The 24,268-nt window shown below is 39.9% G+C and overlaps 2 protein-coding genes across 4 annotated transcripts in view; one reads left to right on the top strand and one right to left on the bottom strand.

Moving 5' to 3' along the window:
- The window catches only part of SKA2 (spindle and kinetochore associated complex subunit 2), a 30,755-nt gene extending 18,604 nt beyond the window's left edge, over positions 1 to 12,151 (bottom strand). For 2 of the 3 annotated variants that reach the window (XM_077836414.1, XM_077836415.1), the window contains exon 1: positions 12,067 to 12,151. In XM_077836414.1, the coding sequence (XP_077692540.1) occupies positions 12,067 to 12,099 (33 nt within the window). In that variant the 5' untranslated portion in view covers positions 12,100 to 12,151. Of the gene's footprint in view, positions 1 to 11,994; positions 12,027 to 12,066 lie in introns of those variants that run through there. The other variant, XM_077836416.1, reaches the window with a different exon arrangement.
- A 629-nt stretch (positions 12,152 to 12,780) lies between these two features.
- Positions 12,781 to 23,614, top strand: PRR11 (proline rich 11). The gene is made up of 10 exons (XM_077836544.1): positions 12,781 to 12,883; positions 15,220 to 15,334; positions 15,816 to 15,963; positions 16,698 to 16,820; positions 18,448 to 18,690; positions 18,827 to 18,922; positions 21,025 to 21,137; positions 21,259 to 21,318; positions 21,404 to 21,500; positions 22,564 to 23,614. The coding sequence occupies exons 2-10, from the start codon at positions 15,225 to 15,227 to the stop codon at positions 22,630 to 22,632; spliced, it is 1,059 nt and encodes a 352-aa protein (XP_077692670.1). The 5' UTR covers positions 12,781 to 12,883; positions 15,220 to 15,224; the 3' UTR covers positions 22,633 to 23,614.
- Positions 23,615 to 24,268: the final 654 nt, after the last annotated feature.

The raw sequence follows: 24,268 nt of genomic DNA on the forward strand, positions 1-24,268 counted from the left end.
TGGATACTGAAACAAATGGTATATATACACACACACGCAGGTATTCACTCATACACTACAGGTTTCAGAGTAACAGCCGTGTTAGTCTGTATTCGCAAAAAGAAAAGGAGTACTTGTGGCACCTTAGAGACTAACCAATTTATTTGAGCATGAGCTTTCGTGAGCTACAGCTCACTTCATCAATCTGAAGTGAGCTGTAGCTCACGAAAGCTCATGCTCAAATAAATTGGTTAGTCTCTAAGGTGCCACAAGTACTCCTTTTCTTTTTGCGAATACACTAGTAGTTTATTGTTGACTTTGTTTTTCTGATACAATAGGTTTTGAAGGATCTAAGGAGGATTTTTCTCTTAGAGAACTTACTTTATCTGATATCATAACTTCTTTCCTCTGACAGTAGTTATCTTCCAAACAATGTCAGAGAAAATAGTTTTCAATTCTGACTGAAGTCATTGAGATGTTGGTGTTTATTCCAGGAATTTAAAATTAAAATACAATGGATGTTCATGGGTTGGTAACTTCTCCCACAATAGTATTGTTTGTAAAAGCACACTTCCCTAGTTTCTTAGATTATTTTGGTGAAGTTAGAGGTTTAGATGTTATGACAGAACAAGGGCTTTCTATACTCTTCTAAAAATTGATATTTAATAATGAAATATGAAAGTAAGGCTGTTATTCCCTATTGTTTCCACTGAACCTTTCAAAGCTCCAAGAATTTCTTATAACTAAAAACCCATTGCAATTCTCCCATTAATTCAAGGAAACTGTTAGAAATTTCAGCTGAAGTTAATACTTTAACTGTTTGCATTTTGTACTGACAAAATGCATTGTAAATTTCTTTTGATTCTTTAAACACATTTTGTATGTTATTGTCAGTTCAACAGCCTTTGTGGTGTTAGCATTCATTATATGTAGACAGCAATCACAAGAGCTTTTCTGCAACCTTTCTATTCTTTAAAGGAAATATAATGTACAAAGTGATCCACCTTTGACTGGCATCTTATTATGCAGAGCTTTCTTTGAATGACTGAATGGTATGACAAATTTAATAAATATTTTAAGTGTGTAAAGGATAGGTTTTCATAGTGATGACTTATTTCATAGACTTATGCACAGTTCCCACAGATATTAGTGAAACTTGACAGCAGCTAAGTCCCCACATCTAGCTTGAAACGTTACCATATATTGTCTACAATTTAAAATGAGTCCAAATATTGTAGAAAAAGAAAATGACAATCAAAATATTGTATTAGTAGAAATAGGCAGGTAACACATCCAACACCTGCTGCTTGGATAATTGTGTTGCCACAGTGAGTAACCACACTAGAAAAATTTTCTAGGCTACCATCAGATACCCTGGGGAGTTAGAAACATTCTATTCAAGTAGAATCCCCACTTCTCCTTATTCTCCCTTATTCCCTTTGTCTAACCCACTCCACACACCTACTCTTTCCTTCCTCCCGCTCTTGTCTTTGTACAGTCTTTCACCATTGCCTGCATTGCCCACTGTGTGGAAGCATCAATTTCTTACTACGCCACACACAAACACCCCTACCTTTTCTTAATTCACATCTCAAGGTGAAGTTCTTCTGTGGAGCTTTTAAATTATAATCTAAAGTGTGAAATTATTTCAAAAAAGCAAAGAAAACATCTTTCAAAAACTGGACCTTGCCTGATCCATTCATGTATTAGGCACCTGAGTTTTATTGTGTTATGTAAATGGAAAACCCTTTGTGAGAGACACTGTCTTCTATGCATGATACAGCCCGCTATTTGTACTTGTAAATTTGACATTTTTAAAGAAGTGATATTTTAATATTAAATGTATATGGGACAGAAATGCCACAAGAGAACTAGCACATCCATACCTAGGCTTGTCTACACTTACAGTGCTGCAGCAGCACAGCTGTGTCACAGTTGCACTTAGTGAAGACACTATCTACACCAATGGGAGAGTTTCTCCACCTCCTCGAGAGGGGGTAGCAATGTTGACAGGAGTAGCCCTCCCGTTGATGTAGCATGGTCTACACCAGGGGTTAGGTCGGTAAAACTATGTCACTCAGGAGTAAGATTTTCCACACCTCCGGGCGACGTGGTTTATACCAACAAAAATTTGTAGTGTAGACCAGGACTTGATAATGTAACTGTATTTAAGAGACAGTCACTGCTGCTGCAATTTTAAATCTGCTCTTACATGAGTTTGTTACTAGGACATTAAGGGCTGAATCCAGCTCTTCTATTACACTTTTTTTTGGAAGGATTGTTACTTGAGTAAGCTAATACAAGAAGTATTTCATACAACATTGCTAGTTTTTATCATTTGCTTATAGACTAAATATTTGGTATCTGACATTCAAATGTAAGACTTTGCTAATGAAACAAAAATACTCTCACCCCCTCCCCGACTTTTCTAGTTAAAGGTGTTAAATCTTCTCCATCGATTTCTACAGCTCTCTCAGCCTGATCACTGTCCTTTCTCAATATAAAAAAAAAAAACTCTATTAGCAATAATGTGTAAACACAGCTGTGAGTAGAGACCATCAATGACAGTTCAGGATCTGGTTATATCAACAGATATTTTATTTAAGAATGTGTCCTCTTGTTTGATCAAAATACTCACAACAAATTTAATTGCTCCCTGATAAATCAGGCAGATAAGTGGACAATCAAACTGATGACATCACCAACACGTTTCACTCAATTCTTTTCTTGGGATAAATGAGTCACTAGGTAATTGGATAATTGTCCTGTGAAATAGGGGATAAGATTATTGCTTAATTAACTTTCATCTGCCATTTTAATGTCTATTAGGGATTTCTGGTTTATAGAAAGGCAGTGTGCCCAGTTCACAAAACTAACACTGAATTTCTTCATGTAATCATTTGGAATTATAGTTGAGAGAGGAACTGTTTTGAACATAAACTAAATATTTACAGAATTAATTTAACTCAATGTGGTTTTCACTGTTTCAACTGACTTCTCACTCTCTATAGTAATAATTACAGTTTAAGTTAAACTGTTTGAAATGACCAAAAAGAATTGTGATGCACTACTACAACTTAACTTCCATTGACTTCAATGGGTTTTGGATCAGGCCCATATTTAGGAAGTTAAGTATATCCAATTGTCTTTTCTTGTTAGAAGATTGCTTCACACAAAATAATGGAAATCACAAGATCTTTGCCCATTAAGACTTATGTCTATCTACACACACACAATGTCTTGAAAATTAGAAATCTTTTAATAATACTCTTCTTAAATAGTTTAAAACTAAACAAATCATAATGCGTGACAAAGCTTCTCCATCTATCTCAGATTTATGTCACTATAAAAAAGCCATTTTAACTTCTCTCTTCTGATTTACATCCATCAGACCCTTTTGGTGAATGATGCAGACTTGGAATGCAGAATTAGCCACCATGTGTAATAATACATAAGAACCACTCTCTCCTTTTGAGGCACCTCCTTTCCCCCGCACTCATTTATCCAAACATTTGCTGCTATTTAACATTTATCTTTAATTAGCTATTATTATTCCAGAAAGGACTATAGTATTGTACACATCACATGGAATGTCATGATTTGTACCCATCAGGCTCAAATGTTTCCCAGCAACAGTAAGTGGGGGAAGACCATGGTGCGTGATCAGAGATCACTTAAGTTATTAAACTGTTTTGGGATTACTTTAATAAGAGAATCAAAAAGTCTGATATTTAAAACTCAATCACCAATACAAAAAAATCCTCATTATTAGATTTACTATTAAACTTATTTTAAAAGAAAATAGAACAGCCAATGAACAAAAATATTAGAGGCTCAAGAAACACTAGAAGTTATGTATTCAAATTAACTTTCTTGAAAGGTTCCTTTTGCTCCATAAGGGAGATTCTGAGAAGATACAAAAATAAAACACTGAAACAATTCTATGAACCCCATAACTTCACACCAACCTCCTCAAAATACAGTTTTCAATTTCAAAGTACACAAATAAATTGCTATGTAGCATACAAGTGCTGAACCTATCTGACAACCACATCCTAAATTGATATAAATGAGAAGGTGCTGGTCCATACTAATAAGAAACTTTAAAAAAATATTCCAGTCTAACAATAAAACACCTGCCAAATATTTCAAAATATTAATGGGGAAAAAAAACAAGATTAAATTTTAAAAACCCACAATTTATTCTCCTGAGCAGAGTCAATTTTTAAAAAGTCAAATATACACAAATGGTAGGTCTAGGACAAAACTCACAAGAATCATAATACTTAGCTCTCATTTCCATAACAAATATTAAAATTCATATTGATAGTAAAATACACCAGCTGATTATTTAAGTAACTTAAAATTAAAATGCATTACAGTTTAAAGAAAAACATGAAACAAATGTTCAAAGATAACACCTATTTTGTAACACACAGAACCGACTGAACTTTGATATTAGTTTTTCCAGTTGCTTCAACAAGCCAATAGTTACATTATAATAATATTAGAACCTAGATTATTTGCAATTGCATTCCTTGTCACTATTTTTGCAATATTAAATTATAGTTCAAATTTCAAAAGGTATTTCCTTATTGATGTTGTCCTGTGTTTCTAACAGAACTCAAAGTTAACATAACTCACATTATTTCTTTACAGCTTTAAAAATTCCATTAAGGGCAATGATATCTTTACAGTGATATCCTTTAATTACAAATTAGCAACAAAGAGATTGTGTAATCAGGAATTTATGTGCATGTAACCCAGAAAACACAGATTATAGAAACATTAAATCATGAAGAATATAGACTCATTTGTCATTTACAGTCAGAACTTCGGGTTTCTTAAATTGAACAAATGAAGATGACAGGAAAAATACAAACAAACACAGTGAATGGCTTTACTATCAGTAGATGCTGAAGTATTTTTGGTATGTTCTTTCAAAAGATTCCTATCAACATTAACGGGCTTTGGAGCGGGACCCTCTAGCCCCCCGCTCTCCTCCTGGTAATAGCTTATCTTAAGTGATCACTCTCCTTAGTGTGTATGATAACACCAATTTTTTCATGTTGTGTGTGTATATAAATCTCCCCACTGAATGCATCCAATGAAGTGAGCTGTAGCTCATGAAAGCTTATGCTCAAATAAATTGGTTTGTCTCTAAAGTGCCACAAGTACTCCTTTTCTTTTTGCGAAAACTTTTACTCTCTTCAACTGATTATGGTGACCAAATGTCCCGTTTTAAAAGGGACAGTCCTGTTTTGGGGGGCTTTTTCTTATATAGGCGCCTATTACCCTTCACTCCCTGTCCCGTTTTTTCACAGTTGCTATCTGGTAACCCCACAACTGATACTTCTTTTGGCAAACTTTAGCACAGTAGTTAAAACACAGGACAGATGTGGAAGAGTTTAACTGAGAAGTCCTCCAATTTTAGGAAGAAGAAGAAAATGCTTCTTTAACCTACTAATCCAATAATTTACCATTTGACTTTGACAAAACTGCTCCTGAGGTCCAATCCTAAAAGTTACATTAATCATAAAGATATACAGTAAACTACTTCTTAATTACACTCTTTATTGTTTAAAAACCTTCGTAAGGATTTAAAAAAAAAAAATCTGTCCTGGTAATTGTGTCATCCTCTGTGGGAGAAAGTTTATATTCTTTGTTTCTAATGACAGCCCATCAAAATAGTGTGGTTTTTGTTTATAACTTTGTTGTTTGTTTATAACTTCTTTATCTGCAGCTATATAATCTCAGAATGAAGACATCAGGAATACGGATTACTGTGACTGATGTTAAAAAGCATCTAGGAAGACTTAGTTTCCAGGATAATACAGTTTAAATATGTTTGAAGTAAGGAATAGATTACAATTATCCGTGCCTTTATAAAGTACGAAGCACAGCTCATAAGAATATAAAGCATGTTAAGCAAGGCAGAATCTGAGATTTATAGACTGATAGTGAACCACGAACTGCAGGTTACTTCTATAATTGAGGACATTTAATTTTAATGTGACTATTGCTTGTCTATCATGTAACTAATATTTTAAGACTTGCCGTTAATGAAATAATATAATTAAATATCACAGCTTGTTTTGTAGAAATATACCTACACACATTTAAGAAATTATGCCCATTATAAAAAATTTCCCAGAACAGCTTAGATGCATCTGAGATACACCCCCCCTTATGGCACTTGTTTCTTATTTTGTGAAAATGTAATAAGTGTCTGTTTCAGCAAATGCATCTCTTTTAAACGTTTACAGTGATTTGATCTTTAATCCCCATTCAAGTTTTTTTTTTAAATCTACAGAAACACCATTTTCTAAATCTAAGAATAGTAAAATACAATTTAATTTCAGTGCTAAAAATCTCACCATATTGTTATAGATTTGAAACCTTTGCACAATGAATATTTTACAACAATGAAAAAATGTAAATTTATTAAATGCAGATTTACTCACAGGCTTTGAAGAAACTGTTAGAAGCTGTAGAGCAAGAATCAAGGTATTGCTGGGTAGTCTGCTTTCAGATGCTTTGACAATACTATTGCACTGCTAGCTGTAAAGTACAGTAGTGCAATAAAGTCAGAGCATTCGTTAGCAGCAAGACGTAGGAAAGGTAAGAATAACCTACGTCAGCTATATTTTGAACAGAAGTAATGTTTCTATTTCGTAGGTTGACACTTTTTGAAACAAGGGAAACCAGAATCCTGAACATCTAGTCAACACCATCTATATATATGCTTTAAGTAAAAATAAGCCGATATCAGATGCTGGCGTCTTGTGGGTTATGGAAATCAGGCTAAGGTTAATGCCCATCAGGCCTACTAGACACATGCAGGGACGTGGAAATTGTTAACACATTTTGGAATGTCTGGATTCTCTTGACCAAGAGAAAATGATAAAAAAACACCAAAAATCTGTTGTGAATTCAGTTAAGAACATTTTGCTGCTGCTGCTCTTGCCTGACAATCACATTTCCAAATATATCTCTCTTTCATGTGCGTTATACAGCTGAACAGAATAATGAGATGCCATAGGTTCTCCAGCTGTGGTCCATGGACTACTGGTAATCCAGGGAACACTTTCTGGCCACATGAAATTTGTTGTTCTTATTTCCAGCTGCTAAATTACCATAAGTTTATTTTAGCAATTAGTTTTCTAATATTTTTCTAGCAAATGCTGTGGTTACCACAGCAATGATACATGGTCACAAATAGGAGCGGGGCAACATGATTGTGAATTAGGGGAGAGGTGTCTAAAAGACATTTTCTTTATTAAAATCTGGTCTGCAATATGAGAAAACCTTCAGAACCTCTAGGGCTAGATAATTCCAATGGCCATCTCCACCTGTACATTCTAAGATTGTTAACAGCAAGACTCAGACAAATGGAGGAACTGAATGTAGGTGTATTGAATCACCATGGCTGCAACCTGAGCCAACTCCACACCTATGACATCATCTACATTGTTTTCCTAGGGAAACCAGTACGATGTTCCCTTCCTTGCATGTGGAACATATTTCTTGGGCCATGATCCTAGTTTTGATAAAGACAGCATGTATGAAAAATGTGTAAGTGGTAATTTTACGTTATGATTATTGTAGCATAGTCTTCCAGTCTGACTAAACACAAGTACTCTGACCCTTAAATTGTGATTCCATTAAAAAAAAAAAATTACTAACGTGGACAGTATCACTGGCCAATGCCCTTTTAACATTGCACTGCTTTTTGTGCATGATCACTAGTAGTACAACATAAAAAGGGCACTGGACAGACACCACTCACCAGGAAGTAAAAGGTAGGTCCAACATACTAAAAATACAATGAAATAAATGGAACAAGACTGCTCTCAAACAAGCATTTTAAGTTTAATTTAGCAATTGTGTTTTTACAGTAAGGAACACTGAAATGTTGCATACTTGAATGTATTTTCCTCAGACCTTTATGCTACCTCAATGTTTGAAGGTCTGACTTAAAAGTAAATAATACTTACTATAGAACAATCATTTCTTTAATCATAATCAACCACCATATATTGTTCAGTACTCTCATTAGAGCCTGATCCAATGCCCACTGAAGTTCATAGAAAGACTCCCATTGATATCGATGGGCATTGGCTCAGAGCCTCAGCTTGGGTGCATATCTCCTTCTGAAATGCAACAAGTCTTAAAAAAAACAAAACAAAAAAAAACTAACTTAGGTTTATGCTCTTTTTACATAATGAATTTGACCACATTATGGATCCTCTGATTCACTCTTTTCTTATTGTAATTTGGTCATTTGTCTTTCAAATGTATGCAGACTCGCTTTTAAGCCACATGGCTACAATATTATCATTCACATTCCTATTAATAAAATTAGTTCTTTTTAAGTTTTCCTACAAAACAACTATAGTCTATCCTTGGTTCCTCTAGAGACTAAAAGCTTTTCATGAAGTACATACTGAAACTGGGGAAGTTAGAAGTACTATTTTAATCACACGTCTATGGAAAGAGCTGACGACTTCATAGAAAATACAGGAAGAACAAACAAGCCAAAAGGATAAACAAGATGCACAAAACTGCAATACCAGGGACAGTTAGCAAGACACAAATTCCCATTAATTTTAATAATTTAATGCTTTCAGAGAGAGATAAGACACACACACACACTCTTTTGAAAAGCTGGCTAAGCTTGCGTGCAAGAAATTAAAACAAAGTAAAACGGTACAACTTTGTGTAACATCTCGTGTAAAAAAGAGAGAGAGAGAGAATATACAACTAAATAGTCAAGATGGCTCTGCATTGTGTCACTCATGGTCCTTCCTAATTGCAGAAGGCAGCTGGACATGTCTCCCCTTGGAACAAGTCAACAGTACCCCTAAAATCAAACAAAAGAATGCAAGATGGCCCTTGCCAATATAGGAGAAAATGAATAAACTGTAGTCAAACACTGGTAGCATAAGGTAGTAGTGACAGAGTGCAAATTTTTATATATAAATATAAATATAAATAAATGATTTGGTCCAAACCAATCCTAATGCAAAAATCAAGACGTCTACCTGGAAAGTAGGTCATAAAAACATTGGTTGATATCCTGGCTCCAATTAAGTCAATGGCAAGATTCTAACTGACTTTAAAGGGGCTTTGATATCACTCACTACTCCTGAACAGTAATTTACTTGATTATTTTTGTTGCAATTATTTTTGTGTCCTGAAGCAAAAATCATGATCCATCTGATTCTACAAAGTGTGGCTAAAATGTGAGTATTTGAAATACTGACACAAAATTTGACATTCAGGATATTGATAATTTCTAGGCAGTTTTTCCATAAGAAAAATAGTCTTAAAGAAGTAAATTTAAAAATAGGACAAGGTTAAAAAGAAAAAAGCAACAGAAGAAACAGGTAGATTTCAAAACAAATTGACCTGTATGGACATTACTACAAGTTCTACATTTAAAATCAAAATTGATCTTCTGAGATTTGAGAAGAATTTAAACATCATTCAAGTCAAACACAGTATAGTATTACCATTCCAAACATTATTTGAATATGATGACACCACTTTAGTAGATACTGGATATGGGACGCTATAAAGGTATAATTTACCAGATTCCAAAGTATGGCTTGGGATTTAAAAATCAAAAAACAAACAAACAAACCCACACAAAACAGCTTAACACAAAGCATGCATCTTTCAAATATACTGTGAAATTCAGATTTACATAGTGTACATTTTTAATGCCATGACCTTTTAACTCTGGAGCATTAGATTCAGATATTTTCTAATAATGTGATACAAATAATGTTATTTTTTTCCAAATTGTAATCTAGTGTTCTCATAAAACCACTCATATGTTACAGTGCTACTCAGAAGAGCCATTGGACTGGAATAGGGAAGGTAATGCAGGTCACTCAATGAGATGACAGAGGCACATTAGAAGAACAAGCTTAGAAGGCATTCAGCCAAAAGTACAAGTTGTTTATTTTCAGACAACAAATGCTTCATTTGCTGTTACTGTATTAAAGAAATAATTTACATTGGAAGTGGAAGTTCAAAAACATGAATGGGAGGGACAGTTAGGTAACTGAAAAAAGATATTAAATGAAATAGAAGGGGCTAGGAAGTGCTTTAATTTGGTGGTTATGAAAGTGAAGGTCTTAAAAGCACAGACTAGATTCAGCGATAGCGTGGACATAATATATCAACACTTTCCCACAAAGCTCTGCCATTTTACCTCCTAGTTCTGAGTTTCTCTTGAGAAGCTTGTTATAGTTATTTTAAAATGTATAAATAAGGATCAGGAGAACACCAAACCCATTTTCACTTTCCACCTAATTAAAATTTTAGTCCCATGTTTCCATATATTAAAAACCAGAGTACTAATCTACTGCAATAGCTAACTCCCTGTATTCAATAACCTAGTGTGTTCTCTGTGAGGCTATTGATGGTCTATTAGATGGGTTACCAAAACTAGTAGCATTATTGAGATAAATGGGTAATTGGAAGTTTGCTGACAAATACCACAAGGAAACAATATAGAGATATTTTGCAGAATCACATTTTAGTGTGTGCAATTCTCATATAAAAGCCTATAAAATCTATGTTTATGGCACAATGTAAGAATTAATATTCATAATAAATTAGAATGCACAGACCATTCCCAAACATCTCCAAGCATGTTAAACAAAATTATAAACAGACAAATATGTGCCTATAATAATCCCAGTAAGTACTGAAATAAATTAACATAAGAACTCCAGAAACAAAAAAAGTAGGTTAACACGAACTACCTCCTGAAGGATGCCACAGAAGGACTCTGGTGCATATGAAGGGGGAATCCTTTCTCGGGCCTAATTGCACTATAAAAGTGATGTGTGTTAAAGCACAGCTATTTAACATGACTGGAGGTAGGAAAAAAGGAAACTACCTACACAGCATGACTTGGTCCTGCCTGAGGGGGACTCGATCAAACAGTGCTAAAATTAAGTTAAGAGACCTATGGCCTGGAAGGGCTGAAGTGAGCATCTTCCTTCCCCCACTAAGCGGGGCACACAATACCAGTCTAAGCAGTCTTTTTGCCACATTGAAACGGCTCATGAAAGATCTCCATCAACATGGTCAGTGGGGAATAGGCGAGCCAACAGGAGCTCTGCCTCCACAAGCTTTTGGGGAAACAGAATGTCCCACACAAGTTTTGACCACTCATCCTTCAAAGTAAGTGGAAACAGACCAGCCCAAGTGAGCTCTTCCCACCCTCAACCAGACAAGAGCATGGATCAGCTTCAGCACAGCTCTGCCCTCCTTCCCCCATACAAGAGGGGCCCTGTATGAGGGAAGAAGTGGCCTTGATGAGCTCTGCTCCAGTTTCCTCCCCATCCCACCGCCAGATAGAGAGAAGAATGGATCGGTTCTGGTGAGCTCTGGTCCATCACCACCCCACTGGGATGAGAGGCAAATGGGACCACCCAGAAAACTTCTATGCCCACCCCATTGCCTCCAAGGAGGGAGAAAAATGGACGGGCCCAAATGAACTCTGCTGCTCCACACCCACCCCCGCATGATGGAACAGCCCAGAGTAGCCAGGCTAGGCTCCACATGTACTGGGCTGGAATTTCCATGCCCTCTCCCTCCCTAGAGAATGGGCCAGTCCAGGCAACCTCTACGCTCCCCAGCCAAAGAGAAAAATGGACCACTCCAGACCAGCTCTGCTCCACTCCCCAGCCTGAGAGGAAAATGGACCGACCCAGGCGACCGCCCTCTACCCCCCCCCCCCCCGCCGGACGGGGAGAGGTGAATGGAGCGGCCCGCCAAGATCTACCTATTCCCCTCCCCAGGGCGAGAACAAAATGAAGAGACCCAGACGAATCTGTCCTCCCCCCTGCCCCTCGAAAGAAGAATGGACCGGCCCGACAGGAGGGAGGAACAGTCCTGTGCCTCCCGCTCCAATCCCCAGCTGCCCCCACGAGTCTGGATAGGGACGGTCCCCTTGACCCCCCTAGCCCACAGCTTGCTCCAGCGCCCGCTTACCTCCAGCCTCGCCCCCACAACCTCTCACGCGCCGGCCCCGCTCTCGGCCTGGCCCCCACCCCGTGAACTCACCATGGTCTCAAGCCTGGTAACCGCCGTCTCCATGTTGAATAGTTGACATTCCTCAGGCAGCGGCGGAGATATAGCCACCCCCCTCTTTCTCAGGATGGGAAAGCCAGGAGTCGTCATTGGGCAGCTGTCACTCACTGCTTAATTGTGATTGGCCCGCTGCTGACACAGACCCGCTCCCATTGGGCGGGGAAGGACGTAAACCCTGCTTATGACACGGATGCGGCCGTTGGTTGGAAGAAAAACTGCACCATGTGATTGGTTAGGAAAGGAGAGCCGCGAATTATGACTGGCTGAGAGTGGACTGCAATTGTGATTGGCTGAGATTGGAGCTATACTAATAGTGATGGATAATTGGATAGAAGGGTTACCACTGTTTTCTGATTGGTCTATTGCAGCGGGGGGCGAGGAAACTATGCCTCTTTTTCGTTTATCTTGTCCACTTCTCTCTTATTGGCTTCTCCCCTCCCACTTTTTAATCTGATTGGTCTTTTGTAAAACAAACAAGCTGGCAAACTGATTGGTTGAGCTGACACCCTTCCAACCAATCGTGAGACAGCTTTCCTTCGTGTGGCGAAGGATGTGCTGATGGCAGATGAGAGCTATGCTGGGATTGGTTTTTCTCCCCTCCCCCTCCTGATCACGTACACTCTTGGCGTCGACTGGCTGGACCTGAATTCGCTGTAACCAATCAGAGCTTGGATAGCTCCGGCGGGTGTGGGGCTCCGTGGGCGGCAGAAGAGAGCGGGGCTGCGATTGGCTTTGGGTGGCTGGTGTAGCGATTTTGAATCGCAGGGAGGTTGCTCGGGCCGATGAGCCGGTAAGTAAGGGAAAGAGGGGGCGAGCCGAGTGGCTGGGGTGACTGGTGACTCCCCACCCGGGGAGCACAGAGGGGCGGGTCGGCTGAGGCCAGGCCACCCCACCCGGGGGGGGTGCAGAGAGAGAGAGAGGGCCGGGGGGGCATCTCTCCTCTGGGTGAGGGTGCCAGGGTGAGTCGCGAAGGGGGTCGGGGTTCTGGGGAGGGGGCCTGTGGGGAAAGCGTGAGGGCTTTGCGGGGGCTCCCAGAGTGATGCATGCCCTGCTAGGCTGGGGGGCATCCTGCCGCGGGGAGGCAGTGCAGTCTAGGGTCCCAGTCTCAGGGCCCTGCCCGGGGTGCTGGGTACGGACACAGGAGAACGGCAGAGTTACGAGCTGGCCAGTCAACCACACTCACCTCATTGGGAACCAGACGTACACAACCAGGCAGCAGCACAGACCCCGCCCCCTCCAAAAAAAAAAAAAAAAAGAAAAAGGAAAAACCCCAAAAACCAGCAGCAGCAAATACAGTACTGTACTGTGCTAATCGTAAACTACTAAAAAGTAAAGGGAAAGCAGCATTTTTCTTCTGCATTGTAAAGTTTGAAAGCTGCATTAAGTCAACAGTCAGCTTTAAACATTTGAAAGAACCACCGTAACGTTTTGTTCAGGGTTACGAACAAGCTCCATTCCCGAGGTGTTCGTCGCCCTGAGGATCTACTGCGCATAGTAAGACACGGAGCTTGCGCCTAACTAGGCAAGAGGGACAAAGGGTGGGAGAAAAGAAGGATTTTGTTCCCATTTTACAGCTGGAAAAACTGAACCCAGTGCAAGCACCAGTCTGGCATCTTAACCACAATAAAATTCTTCTCTAACGAAGTTGAGAGGAGAATGGCTGCCACGTGAATAGAGTCAAACTAGCTGTAATAATAGCCATGGTACTGTGGGACTTCTTACTGCAAAGGGTCCCAAATTGCTTTGCGGATCCCCATGCATACACTAGACCCATGTCCATTTCACTCTAATGATGAGAATGCACATTAGTGAGTAGCAAATGAGTGAACAAACATTATTTTTTTAAATGAGAGACAATGCTTCACTGAATACCTACTGTTCATTTGAAATTGTGATTTAATTTTAACTCTGATACAACGTAAAAATGCATCCGATGAAGTGAGCTGTAGCTCACGTAAGCTTATGCTCAAATAAATTTGTTAGTATCTAAGGTGCCACAAGTACTCCTTTTTGCGAATACAGACTAACACGGCTGCTACTTTGAAACCTAAAAAGAATTACAGTGCATTTTGTAAAGGGAATAGATTCTTTGTTATGAGGCCTGACTACAGCTCTCTACTCTTAAACTGATCAGTGTGGAGAGATGGCTGTTTGCATAGGGATTATTGGATATGCAAATTACTAAGGTTTTTCTTTGAGTGCTTGCTCATGTCCATTCCATATTAGGTGTGTGTGCTCAACACATGCATCGGTTCTGGAAGTTTTTCCCTCAGCAGTATCCGTAGGGGGCCAGCTCTGGCGCCCCCTGGAGTGGTGTCCACATGGTGCGGTATAAGGGGTGCCGCCAGCTCCCCCCACCCTCAGTTCCTCCTTGCTGCCAGTCACGGTGCTGGAACTTCTGCTGCTTCGGCGAGCATTGTTTCGTTCTCTGTTCTTGCAAACTTTGAAAACCTGTAATATAGGTGTATATAGTTAGTAGTTTTCTTAGTTACCTTTAAGTAGCAGTTCTCGAACTCTTCGTTAGTCCTGGACAGGACCAAGCCGGGGTTCGGGGCATGCCAACCCAGGCTCAATGCCTTCCTACTGTCATAGTCAGGGAGCCTGATGTACGTGTTCCCTCCGATTCCACTCATCACCAGGGTCCTGGCAAAGATCAAAACAGATAAAGCGGAGCCTTGGAGCAAGTGGTACATTTTACATAGGTCCTGGATATATTATTTTTCCATATCTTGTGCAGAATTATATGATGATTTCCTCTACCAAATCTATGATTTTGTCCTCTCTTCCCAATATCCCTTATAAAAAATTCCACCATATTCACTCACATGGGGTGGTTTAAAATGGGAGAGATTAAAATGTCAGTTTCAACGTCATTCTATCAGCTGTCTTAACATGTACAAACTCTGTCCAGGTGATCACAGGAGTACTTTAAAGGAGGTATTAATTTTTTCATGCGTCTAAGCATTACTTCTATTCAAACAAGACAATTCCAAATATCTTGAAGTGGGATTATTCACATGCATCCCTTCTTTTTTTCACCTTTTTGTGGCAGCTCTGCTCTTTAATAAAAGCAGGATTATACACTCTTGTAGAGTGATTTAACTGCTCTTGAACTTGGCTCCCTAGAAATAATGGCAAAGTATAAGCAACGTCGGCGGAAGCTGCGGGCCCGTGCAAAACTTCTAATGAGCAAGAAGGGAGATGTCAGTAAACTGCAGTGCTTGAATCCTCTCCCTCAAAGGTGAGCTCACATTACATTTAGTGTTCTCATTAACCCAATTCTCATAGGTCCACTGCTAGTTCCAAAAAGTATACTGAAGCACAGAAATTGGAGATGGAGGAGACTCGTTGAGTCCCATCTACTTCATGGCTTGGCTGCTGCAGAATTGTTCCCTCTTGTACATCTTCCAGTGTCCTTCCTATCCAATCTAATTTTAAATGCCTCAGAAAATTGGGCTTGGAAAAGAATTATCACAAAATCTCAGTAGTTGGAGCCTGAAAAAACCTGTTGAGAAGATCTTATTCTTTTGTCAGGACAGGAATGTTCCCTACAGTGTAACACAAATTTTCCTACCATCCCCTTCCCTTGCATTGATGTTTACTCCAAACTCATCTGTTACATTGACACTTCTAAATGACCAACAGACTGACCACAGTTACATTTTGTATGGCTAAAATGATTTACTTACTTGTAAAGATAAATTTGAAATTTTCTTCCACAGGTTATTGGATGGTCTTCCTCCAAATCCCCCCCACAGCCAAAGTAGCACTTTCTGGCCATTAGCCCTCCCAAGGGTAAAGGATGCAGTAAGGCCCTTGGCAATGACAGCATCGTCTTTGTACTGGTGGTGCCAGAACAGTGTTGCACAGGTATGTTTTCTAAATCTCTATTTCTGCCTGTCTGAGATTACCATAGCACTCTGTGCATGTGTACTGCACCTAACTCCAAAATTAAGTAGAAAATTCAATTGTAGCTATTGGAGAATCTATGTCTAGTGAAAGGTTTGGAAGGAATTATTAAGGTTCAAATGGGAGGTATCTGCTGGGGGAATAGGTATGGTAAAAATGCCCAAAATTAAGGTGACATTGAGATTGTATGTGAAGTTGGAGACTTTATTGCAATATCTGGAGGATTTGCAATGACCTAGGACCCAGCTTGCAACTCTTAATAGCCTAGAAGATGTGAGTGCATGATCCTGATGGGTCGGACCAAAAACATACTGTAGAATTCAAAGTTAAAATGGGAAACTTTATTGAGAATCTGCAGGACCACACCTTTCCAAAGAAATGTGGCCCATCCTTCAGTTTCTCGTGGTCTACCCGTTTGCAGCCCCCTGCAACATTCAAAATTAGCAAATAATAAGATGAGATCTGAATGTAGAAGGTCTGCTTTTCTGGTGTACTCTGACCAAAGGAGGGAAAGGGAAAAAATTAGACCAGATTTGAAATGGCCTATCCATGTTGTTTCATGCCACTGAATACAATCAGAAGAGTTTCCACTGACTTTCAGTGTGAGTTGTGCTCCCAAGTCCCTTAGGTGCTTTTGATATTTCACCCATTGTGTTTAACTCAGAAAATAGTCCTGGTTTCTTTGTGATGCTTAGAGTTTTGAAGTAATCAAAGACACCATATTTCCTTCACGACTCTACCTGCGACAACTGAACATGCTGAAGCAACAGGTGGAAAAGCTGGAAATTGAATTTTCCAGACTACAAGGAGTGATCCAGGTCAGTCACGTGTTAGTCCCATTAGCAGTGTGATTTTTCTCATATTTGCTAAGCTGGTGGTTTTCAATCTGGGGGTCCACAGACTATTTCTAAGATTTCCAAAGGGGTTCAAATCTCCATTCAAAACTTCTTAGGGCTCCACAAAAAGGTTGAATAACACTGGCTTAAGCATTTAAAGTTCTGTGGTCAGTGATGGAGACTAAAAGACCCGCTCAAACAGGTTGAATAAGGCCCTGATCTGGCAATGGGACTCTGTGTGCCAAATGATTATACACAGAGCAAAGCATTGTTAACTACACAAAGTGCCCAAACTGGAAAAAATAGAGTAATGTTTTGCTCCATCTCTCCATCTTCCAATGACTGAAGATGGTGTTTGCGACAATGGTAGGTAAAATATTTTTAGAAATAAATTTTTTTGTTAAAGATCTTCACTGTTTTGGCTATAATGATTGTTAGTAATTTTCCATAGTAAAAGATGCTGTTGAAATGAAAGCTGCAGCCTTGCAACTTGCTCCATTCAGAAACCACTATGTCTATATAGAGACCCTCTCCCCCAAATTTAGGGGGCTTCAGGGAATTGCTGAAATGGAAGAAGTTGCAGGAGTGTGGTCTGAATCACTGGTCAAACTTTTCTGCCTTTTAAAAAATTCTCCAGCCCATAACATTCCCTAACGACAGAGGAACTATTATTATTATGGCCTAAATATGTCCTCCGATGATGTTTAGTAGAATATAATGGGGTCAGACACTACATATAAACAAAAGTAGGGAATGCTCTCTAAGTTTTGATGATCAAATTAATTTAGACAATGAAGCTTGTGCCCACCAGTCACAGAGGTGCTTTTGAAAATCTCACCCCTAATATAGAATAGAATTGCTAGAGAAATGTATAAATTCAGGTTTGAAAATTATAGGGCCCATCTTTTATTTCTTTAGCTCAGTGGATCTCAAACTTATTTGATCAGGCCCCCCTTTTTTTGTATCTGTAGTCATTTCCCCTCCCCTTCCCCCCAACGTATATATACCACCACCCAGCTCTGCAGGCAGAGCAGAGAGCAGAGGCTGGGTGCCCAGCTCTGAAGCACAATAGCAGCAGACTTAGTGCCCCATTGCCACCCTTAGTTCTGCGCTGCTGCTGCTACCCTGGGGCTCCCCACCACCACTAGGTGAGGAACGGGGGGGGGGGTTGAGCACAGGCTGCCTCCCGGTGAGATATTGAGCCGGGGGGGAAAGAGACCCCGGGTGGCAGTGCTCTGGCTGTCGCCTTTATCCCCGCCTCCTGGGTGTACACAGCCCCTCTGCACGAGCACCTGCCACCTGGGGCTGACACCAGAGCTCTTCAAAAAAAGAAACGCAGGCTGGTTTGAGAACCACTGCTTTAGCTCCTTTCATTGCAAATCACTTCACGTTCCCTACGCATACAGCATCACTGAAATGCTGCCACCCTGAGGCTGGAAGGCAGGACTTAGCCGGCTGGATGATCACTCCAATAGCAGGCACATCGTGGGCCTGGCATCCTGGATCACCAAAAGTTATGAATTCCATTCCCTAAACATTCCTATTCTTTAAACAGTTAATTTAATATTCTATATTTTGTCTTTTTTCTTCTTCTTCTTCTTCTTCTCAGATGAGTGGGACTGTTGTTAGTTCCTCAGAAAACTCTCCTTGTCAAAGGTGTAATAAACCATTACTAGCTGTTCCTGTCTGTGCACAGATCGGCTTGGCAGACCCGGTATCCCTGCCTTCTGCAGGAGTGCTGCAACCTGCATCTGCCCCCCCTCCTCCACCTCCACCACCTCCGCTTCCTCCACCACCACCACCACCTGCACCTATAGTACTCAAAAGGGGCAACAGCACAAAAGCACTTCAGGTAGGGAGTAAAAGGATTATTGTATTTCTTCAGTTGGTCTTTGATGGATTTTGGTATATAGTGAGGGAAATGTGTCTTATGAGAACCATGCAATTTGCTGATTTTACCCTTCGTTCCAACTTCCCCTTGTTTTCAGGCTACATCAGTAAAAGATGGGCCCATACAAATAACTCTCAAGGATCTCCTGAATGTGAAACTAAAGAACACACAGAATTACACAAAAACAAACCAGGTAAACCAAAGGACATGTATAACTGGATAGTGGTGTTCTGGGGCAAATCCTGCCAGCTATCAAACCACTGTCTTCCAATGTGTATTGGCGGGAGCCTCATGCAGCAGTTGTAAAAACCCTCTATGCTGGGTAGCCCAGCACCATAGGGGGTCTGTGCACACTGGGGATCTGAGTGCAGGATTAATGGTTCTGCTGAGCAGATACAGCAACTCCTTTGCTTTGGTGTGGAGAAAGATTGCTCTCAGTGCATACTCCAATTGGTTGGACTGTGCACTATACCCAGGATTTGTGTCTTGAAGTTCTGTTCTAACAAAATAATTCCTGGTTCCCCAGGACCATATCAAAAATGCTTTCCACTAATGGCTAGGGCCCTACAAATTCTTGGCCATGAAAAACACATCACGGACCGTGAAATCTGGTCTTTTGTGTGCTTTTACCCTGTACTATATAGATTTCATGGGGGAGACCAGTGTTGCTTAAATTTGAAGTCCTGACCCAAAAGGGTGTTGCAGGGGGGTCACAAGATTATTTTTGGGGCGTTGTGGTATTGCCACCCTTACTTCTGCACTGCCTTCAGAGCTAGGCAGCCAGAGAGCGGTGGCTGTTGCCCGGGTGCCCAGCTCTGAAGGCAGCGCCCCGCCAGCAGCGCAGAGGTAAGGGTGGCAATACCATACCATGTCACTCTTACTTCTGCGCTGCTGCTGGTGGCCGCGCTGCCTTCAGAGCTGGGCTCCCAGCCAGCAGCCACCGCTCTCCAGCTGCCCAGCTCTGAAGGCAGCGCTGCTGCCAGCAGCAACGTAGAAGTAAAGGTAGCAGTACGGCAACCCCCCCTACAATAACCTTACAGCCTCCCACACACTCCTTTTTGGATCAGGACCCCTACGATTACAACACTGTGTGAAATTTCAGATTTAAATAGCTGAAATCATGAAATTTATGATTTTTAAAATCCTATGACCATGAAATTGACCAAAATGGATTGTGAATTTGGCATGGCCCTACTAATGGCTTACTAAACAAACATTTGCTAAGTCAAGAAATCTATATTGTTGTTCAGCCTCAGGTGGTGTACAGCTGTAGATCTAATGAAATCAGTGGCGGTTAGGTGCCTAAATACCTTTGAGAATCTGGGTTGTAGAGACCAGAATCATATTCCTGATCTTTCTTGACTTCTGCAAAACTTCTCTTATTCTCATTTAGAGCCATGCATCGAATTTTTCAGGCCACAGTTTTAACCAAGGCTAGTGCCTGTACTCTGGTTAGCTGAAAAATTGCATTTGACAGTTAAACTCTCAAACATTCTCCTAAAAATAAACTTAAGCACCACCTATTATTCCTGCCTCAAGGAATATTCCATTGAAGTGCTGAATATATGCGATGCCCTTTGATCTTTTCCAGCTCATGTCTGTGATGTTTGTTTTAAATCATTTATGCATTCATATTCTTTCTTTGCTTATATAGTTTAGTTCTAGACAACACATTTTGGGGTAATGATGATAAATCCAATTCATAAAGTAGTTCAATGACTATATTACGAGAGATTTTAGATTTCAGCTAATAATCATAGTTATCCAATCTATATAAACCTTCAGTGCTGTCTGCAAACACTGGAGGAAATCCATCCCTTTTGTAGAGTTCATTCAGAAACTTTAGTGGGCTCACACCAAAGTTGAATTAGGATTAATCAGTTGATGAGCCCAATCTCCAAATCCGCAGTAAGATATGTGAGTAAATATTGTTATCCTAACTTTGCAGAGGGGAATTTGAGGCAGAGTGGTTAAGTGATTTGCCCCATGGCCACAGAGAGAGCCACGGTCAATGCATGGTGTGTTCCTTTTTAGTTTAGGGTAATAGCATCCAGCATTCCTGTAGCTTTATGAATTTTAACCATGTATGGATATTTTTGCTTGTACAGTGTGTACATAGGAGTCTTCTATAAAATGGCTATTTTTGTCCACAGTACATTAAATCTTAATGACTCAAAACAGTTGATGAGCCACAGTGCACTAAAAACATGCAGGGTATAAATATTAAATAGATTATATGTTCTGTGGGGTGTTTTAAAATGTATTTTTGATAATATTTTTATTTTTTAATTTTAGGCAGGATCACCAATGAAGAAGCACAGGGCATTAATTACAGTCTCAGATTTACAAAGCATTAATCTGAGACCTAAATCCAAGCTCCTACAAGCTCCCAGTACAAACCTCCTAATGTAAGGAACTTTCTACATTCTTTGATGTCAAACAGGGAAAAGATGGTATATGTTCAGAATAATCATCATTGATAGTACTTGAAAAATATGTTGGTTTTAACGTTTTGTTGTTTTTTATCAGCACTCCCAGCAAAAATCAAATAGACCTTCGAAAACATCTTAAGAAAGTCAATATTCAGAGGTAACTTCGTTTCCGTTTTCTTTTGTTTTTTAACTAATCAGAAATCTAAGAATAATGCCCCTTTCAATTTTTATGATCTCTTCAGGAGTCCTGGTGGAACTCCATTAACTAACAAAGAGAACATGGAAACTGGCACAGGATTGACTCCAATAATGACACAGGCACTGAGGCGCAAATTTCAGGTAAGACTTTGAGTTTAAGTCGGTTTCTTGTTGCATAAATTTTGGTCGGAGTTTTAAAAGCCCAGTATAAGATACTGCTCCAAAATATTATTTATCTAGCTCTAGAGCTTGGCAGTGGGAGGTGAAAGCTCTTGGTGTGCCTCATGCAGCTGAGCCCATAATTACTACTACTTATAATAGTGACACTTATCTCTAATAAAACTTTCCCCCATAGATCTTAGTGGTTTATAAAGGAGGGTCATTATTCCCATTTTACAGATGAGAAAACAGCCATAGAAAGGTGATGTGACTTGACCAAAATCAACCAGCAGGTCATGGGCAGAGCTGGGAGTTGAAGCCAGCTGATACCCAGACCACAGAAGACTGACACCCAGTCTACTGCCTTGTGCTACCTACCACTTAGTTAATATATGTTCAGTACTTTGAGAATGTAAAGAATGCTAGAAGTGCTAAATATTATTTGTAGCATACAAAACAAACTTGAATCTTGGAGTTTAATTCAAAGCAAAACCTAGTGCTCAATTAGATGCACAGCAGCAGCATTACAGAATTCTTCATAAATATGGCCCCAGCATCCTCCTACATGTGGGGAAAACTCTTGCAGAGTGTCCCCCTGTGTTCCCTTCTCCCTTAGAGTTCTTTTCTATTAGGATTTTAAAATTTAGGAGGAGGAACTGAGGTGATAAGGGTTGGATGGCACTTCTATAACTTTGATTCCAAACATTTGGGGCTCACGTGAAGTGGAGCTCATTTAAAGTGCTGCTTTCCAGATGTCTCTGAGGCTCAGTGGTTGCAGGAGTACACCCCACAAGTGGGAATATGCAGAGGTTCTCCAAGACTATGACTATTATGGTGGTAAGCAGCTTTTTGGGCACCAAAAACCAATAGGCTAAAAATATGACTGCTGCTGACACTGGAAAAAAACCTGATTAAAAATGTTATACATGTTAGGAATCCTCTTAGGCTAGATGTTCACTTACACTTAGGATGCAATGAATAAGAATTACCCACTATGTAATTTGTTACTGAAATCTAAATTCTAACTTGGTTCTTATTTTAACAGATGGCTCACCCAAAGACTCCCTCTCCAGCTCGGTTACATACTGCAAGCAGCTTTGAAGAACAGAACTAGACCTGCGCTGCTATATTTTTATGTCAGTTGAGGGTCAGGTTGCTACTTGTCTAATCCCAATTTTATATCACTGGGGAGTAAAGAGTTTGTTATTTTAAGTAAGTTTAGCACACATAAAAAGTGCCATTTTGATGGTCCTCAAGAGGGAAGTCTTCTATCCACAGAAGGAATAGCCTTCCCCAAAATGTCCTAATGTGCCTCAATCTTCACACTGGGGTACCTCTTCAAAGGATGAGAAGAGAATGAGGTCTTTTTGGTCCTTTTGAACATTGACTTCTGAAATTTCCAAAAAGTGTTGTCTTTTTGTGATAGAGATGCATATGTACTTGGAAGTAATTTAAATTTAATGTTGTTTGTCTTACATTTTTTTTAAAGATGATTTTGGCAATATTTGTAATGTTAGAGGGAAAAAATTCAAAAGAGGGAAGTAATTTAAGACTCCAATGTTTCCAGTAACAAATAGGTTTGCAAAAGTTTTATAAACAATGGTTATGTGGCTCGATAAGAAAGTATTATTACTGTTTTCCAGCATGTACCATTTTGGCTTGTCTTTACATTAACATACCCAATTTGAGACAACACTGTTTAGTGCCAGGGGACTGGAAGTGAGGAACTCCTAAGTTCCTAATTCTCCCACTGACTTGCTGTGTGACCTTGGGCGTGGTCACTAAATGTGTTTCAATTTCCCCATCTGCAAAATTTGGCTTATGATACTGACCTCACAGGAAAGTTGTGATAATTAACTAATAATATTAATGAAATGCTTCAAAATGGAAAGCTCAGAGGTCCTAACTGGTGTTATAGGAATGGAATGAACAGGCTTGGTTCCTAAACAAATACATAGTTACTATAAGTCACCTTAAACTCCTACTGCCAGTATCCAGTCTTGTTTATTATAATTATTACATGTTTACACTGCATATTTTCCACCAGTGATTACACATTTCCTATTGTACTAACTTGAAACTACACCACTAAAATAGCCCTGATCATTCTTTTTATATGTAAAAATAAACATGAATGTTGACAGGCTGGAGTTTATTTCCTGTTAATTGAATATGCAAACATAGGTGCTAGAACTAGGAGTGCTGCAGCACCCCCTGGCTTGAAGTGGTTTCCATTATATGCAGGGTTTACAGTTTGGTTTAATGGCTCTCAGCACTCTCACTATAAAAATTGTTCCAGCACCCTTGTATGCAAAGTTTCAAGGGGGAAGGAGCTGGAACAAGTGGAAATGCCCCTAGAATTCCACTTGATGTGCCTTCTGCAAGTTGCAGTAGAAAGATCCATCAGACCCCTTGCTCAGTTCCATAGCCTAGAAAGGTCACCCCACTTTTCCTTGGAAGGGCTTCAGTACTAATCAATTGTTTGCAGGATGGTTTTAGAAGTTGGGCTCCTGCGGGTACATATTTCCTCTGGGTTGTGGGTGATTTGAAGGAGAGTTGCTGGGTGCAAATCTCCTGGCATAGTCTCTCTCCTCGTGTTGTTGCTGTTTGATTGAGGATAATCAATCGGGTCCCTAAACGACGTCTTCCCTACTTTCCCCCATCTTTTCCCCTTCCCTTGGCACCCACCCAACCTAGCAACCCACGTGGCTCAGGAAGCTGAGTCTGAGTGCAAGGGGAGGGCAGCTGCG

This window comes from Eretmochelys imbricata, chromosome 17, assembly GCF_965152235.1.
Source record: "Eretmochelys imbricata isolate rEreImb1 chromosome 17, rEreImb1.hap1, whole genome shotgun sequence".
Lineage (NCBI taxonomy): Eukaryota > Metazoa > Chordata > Testudines > Cheloniidae > Eretmochelys > Eretmochelys imbricata.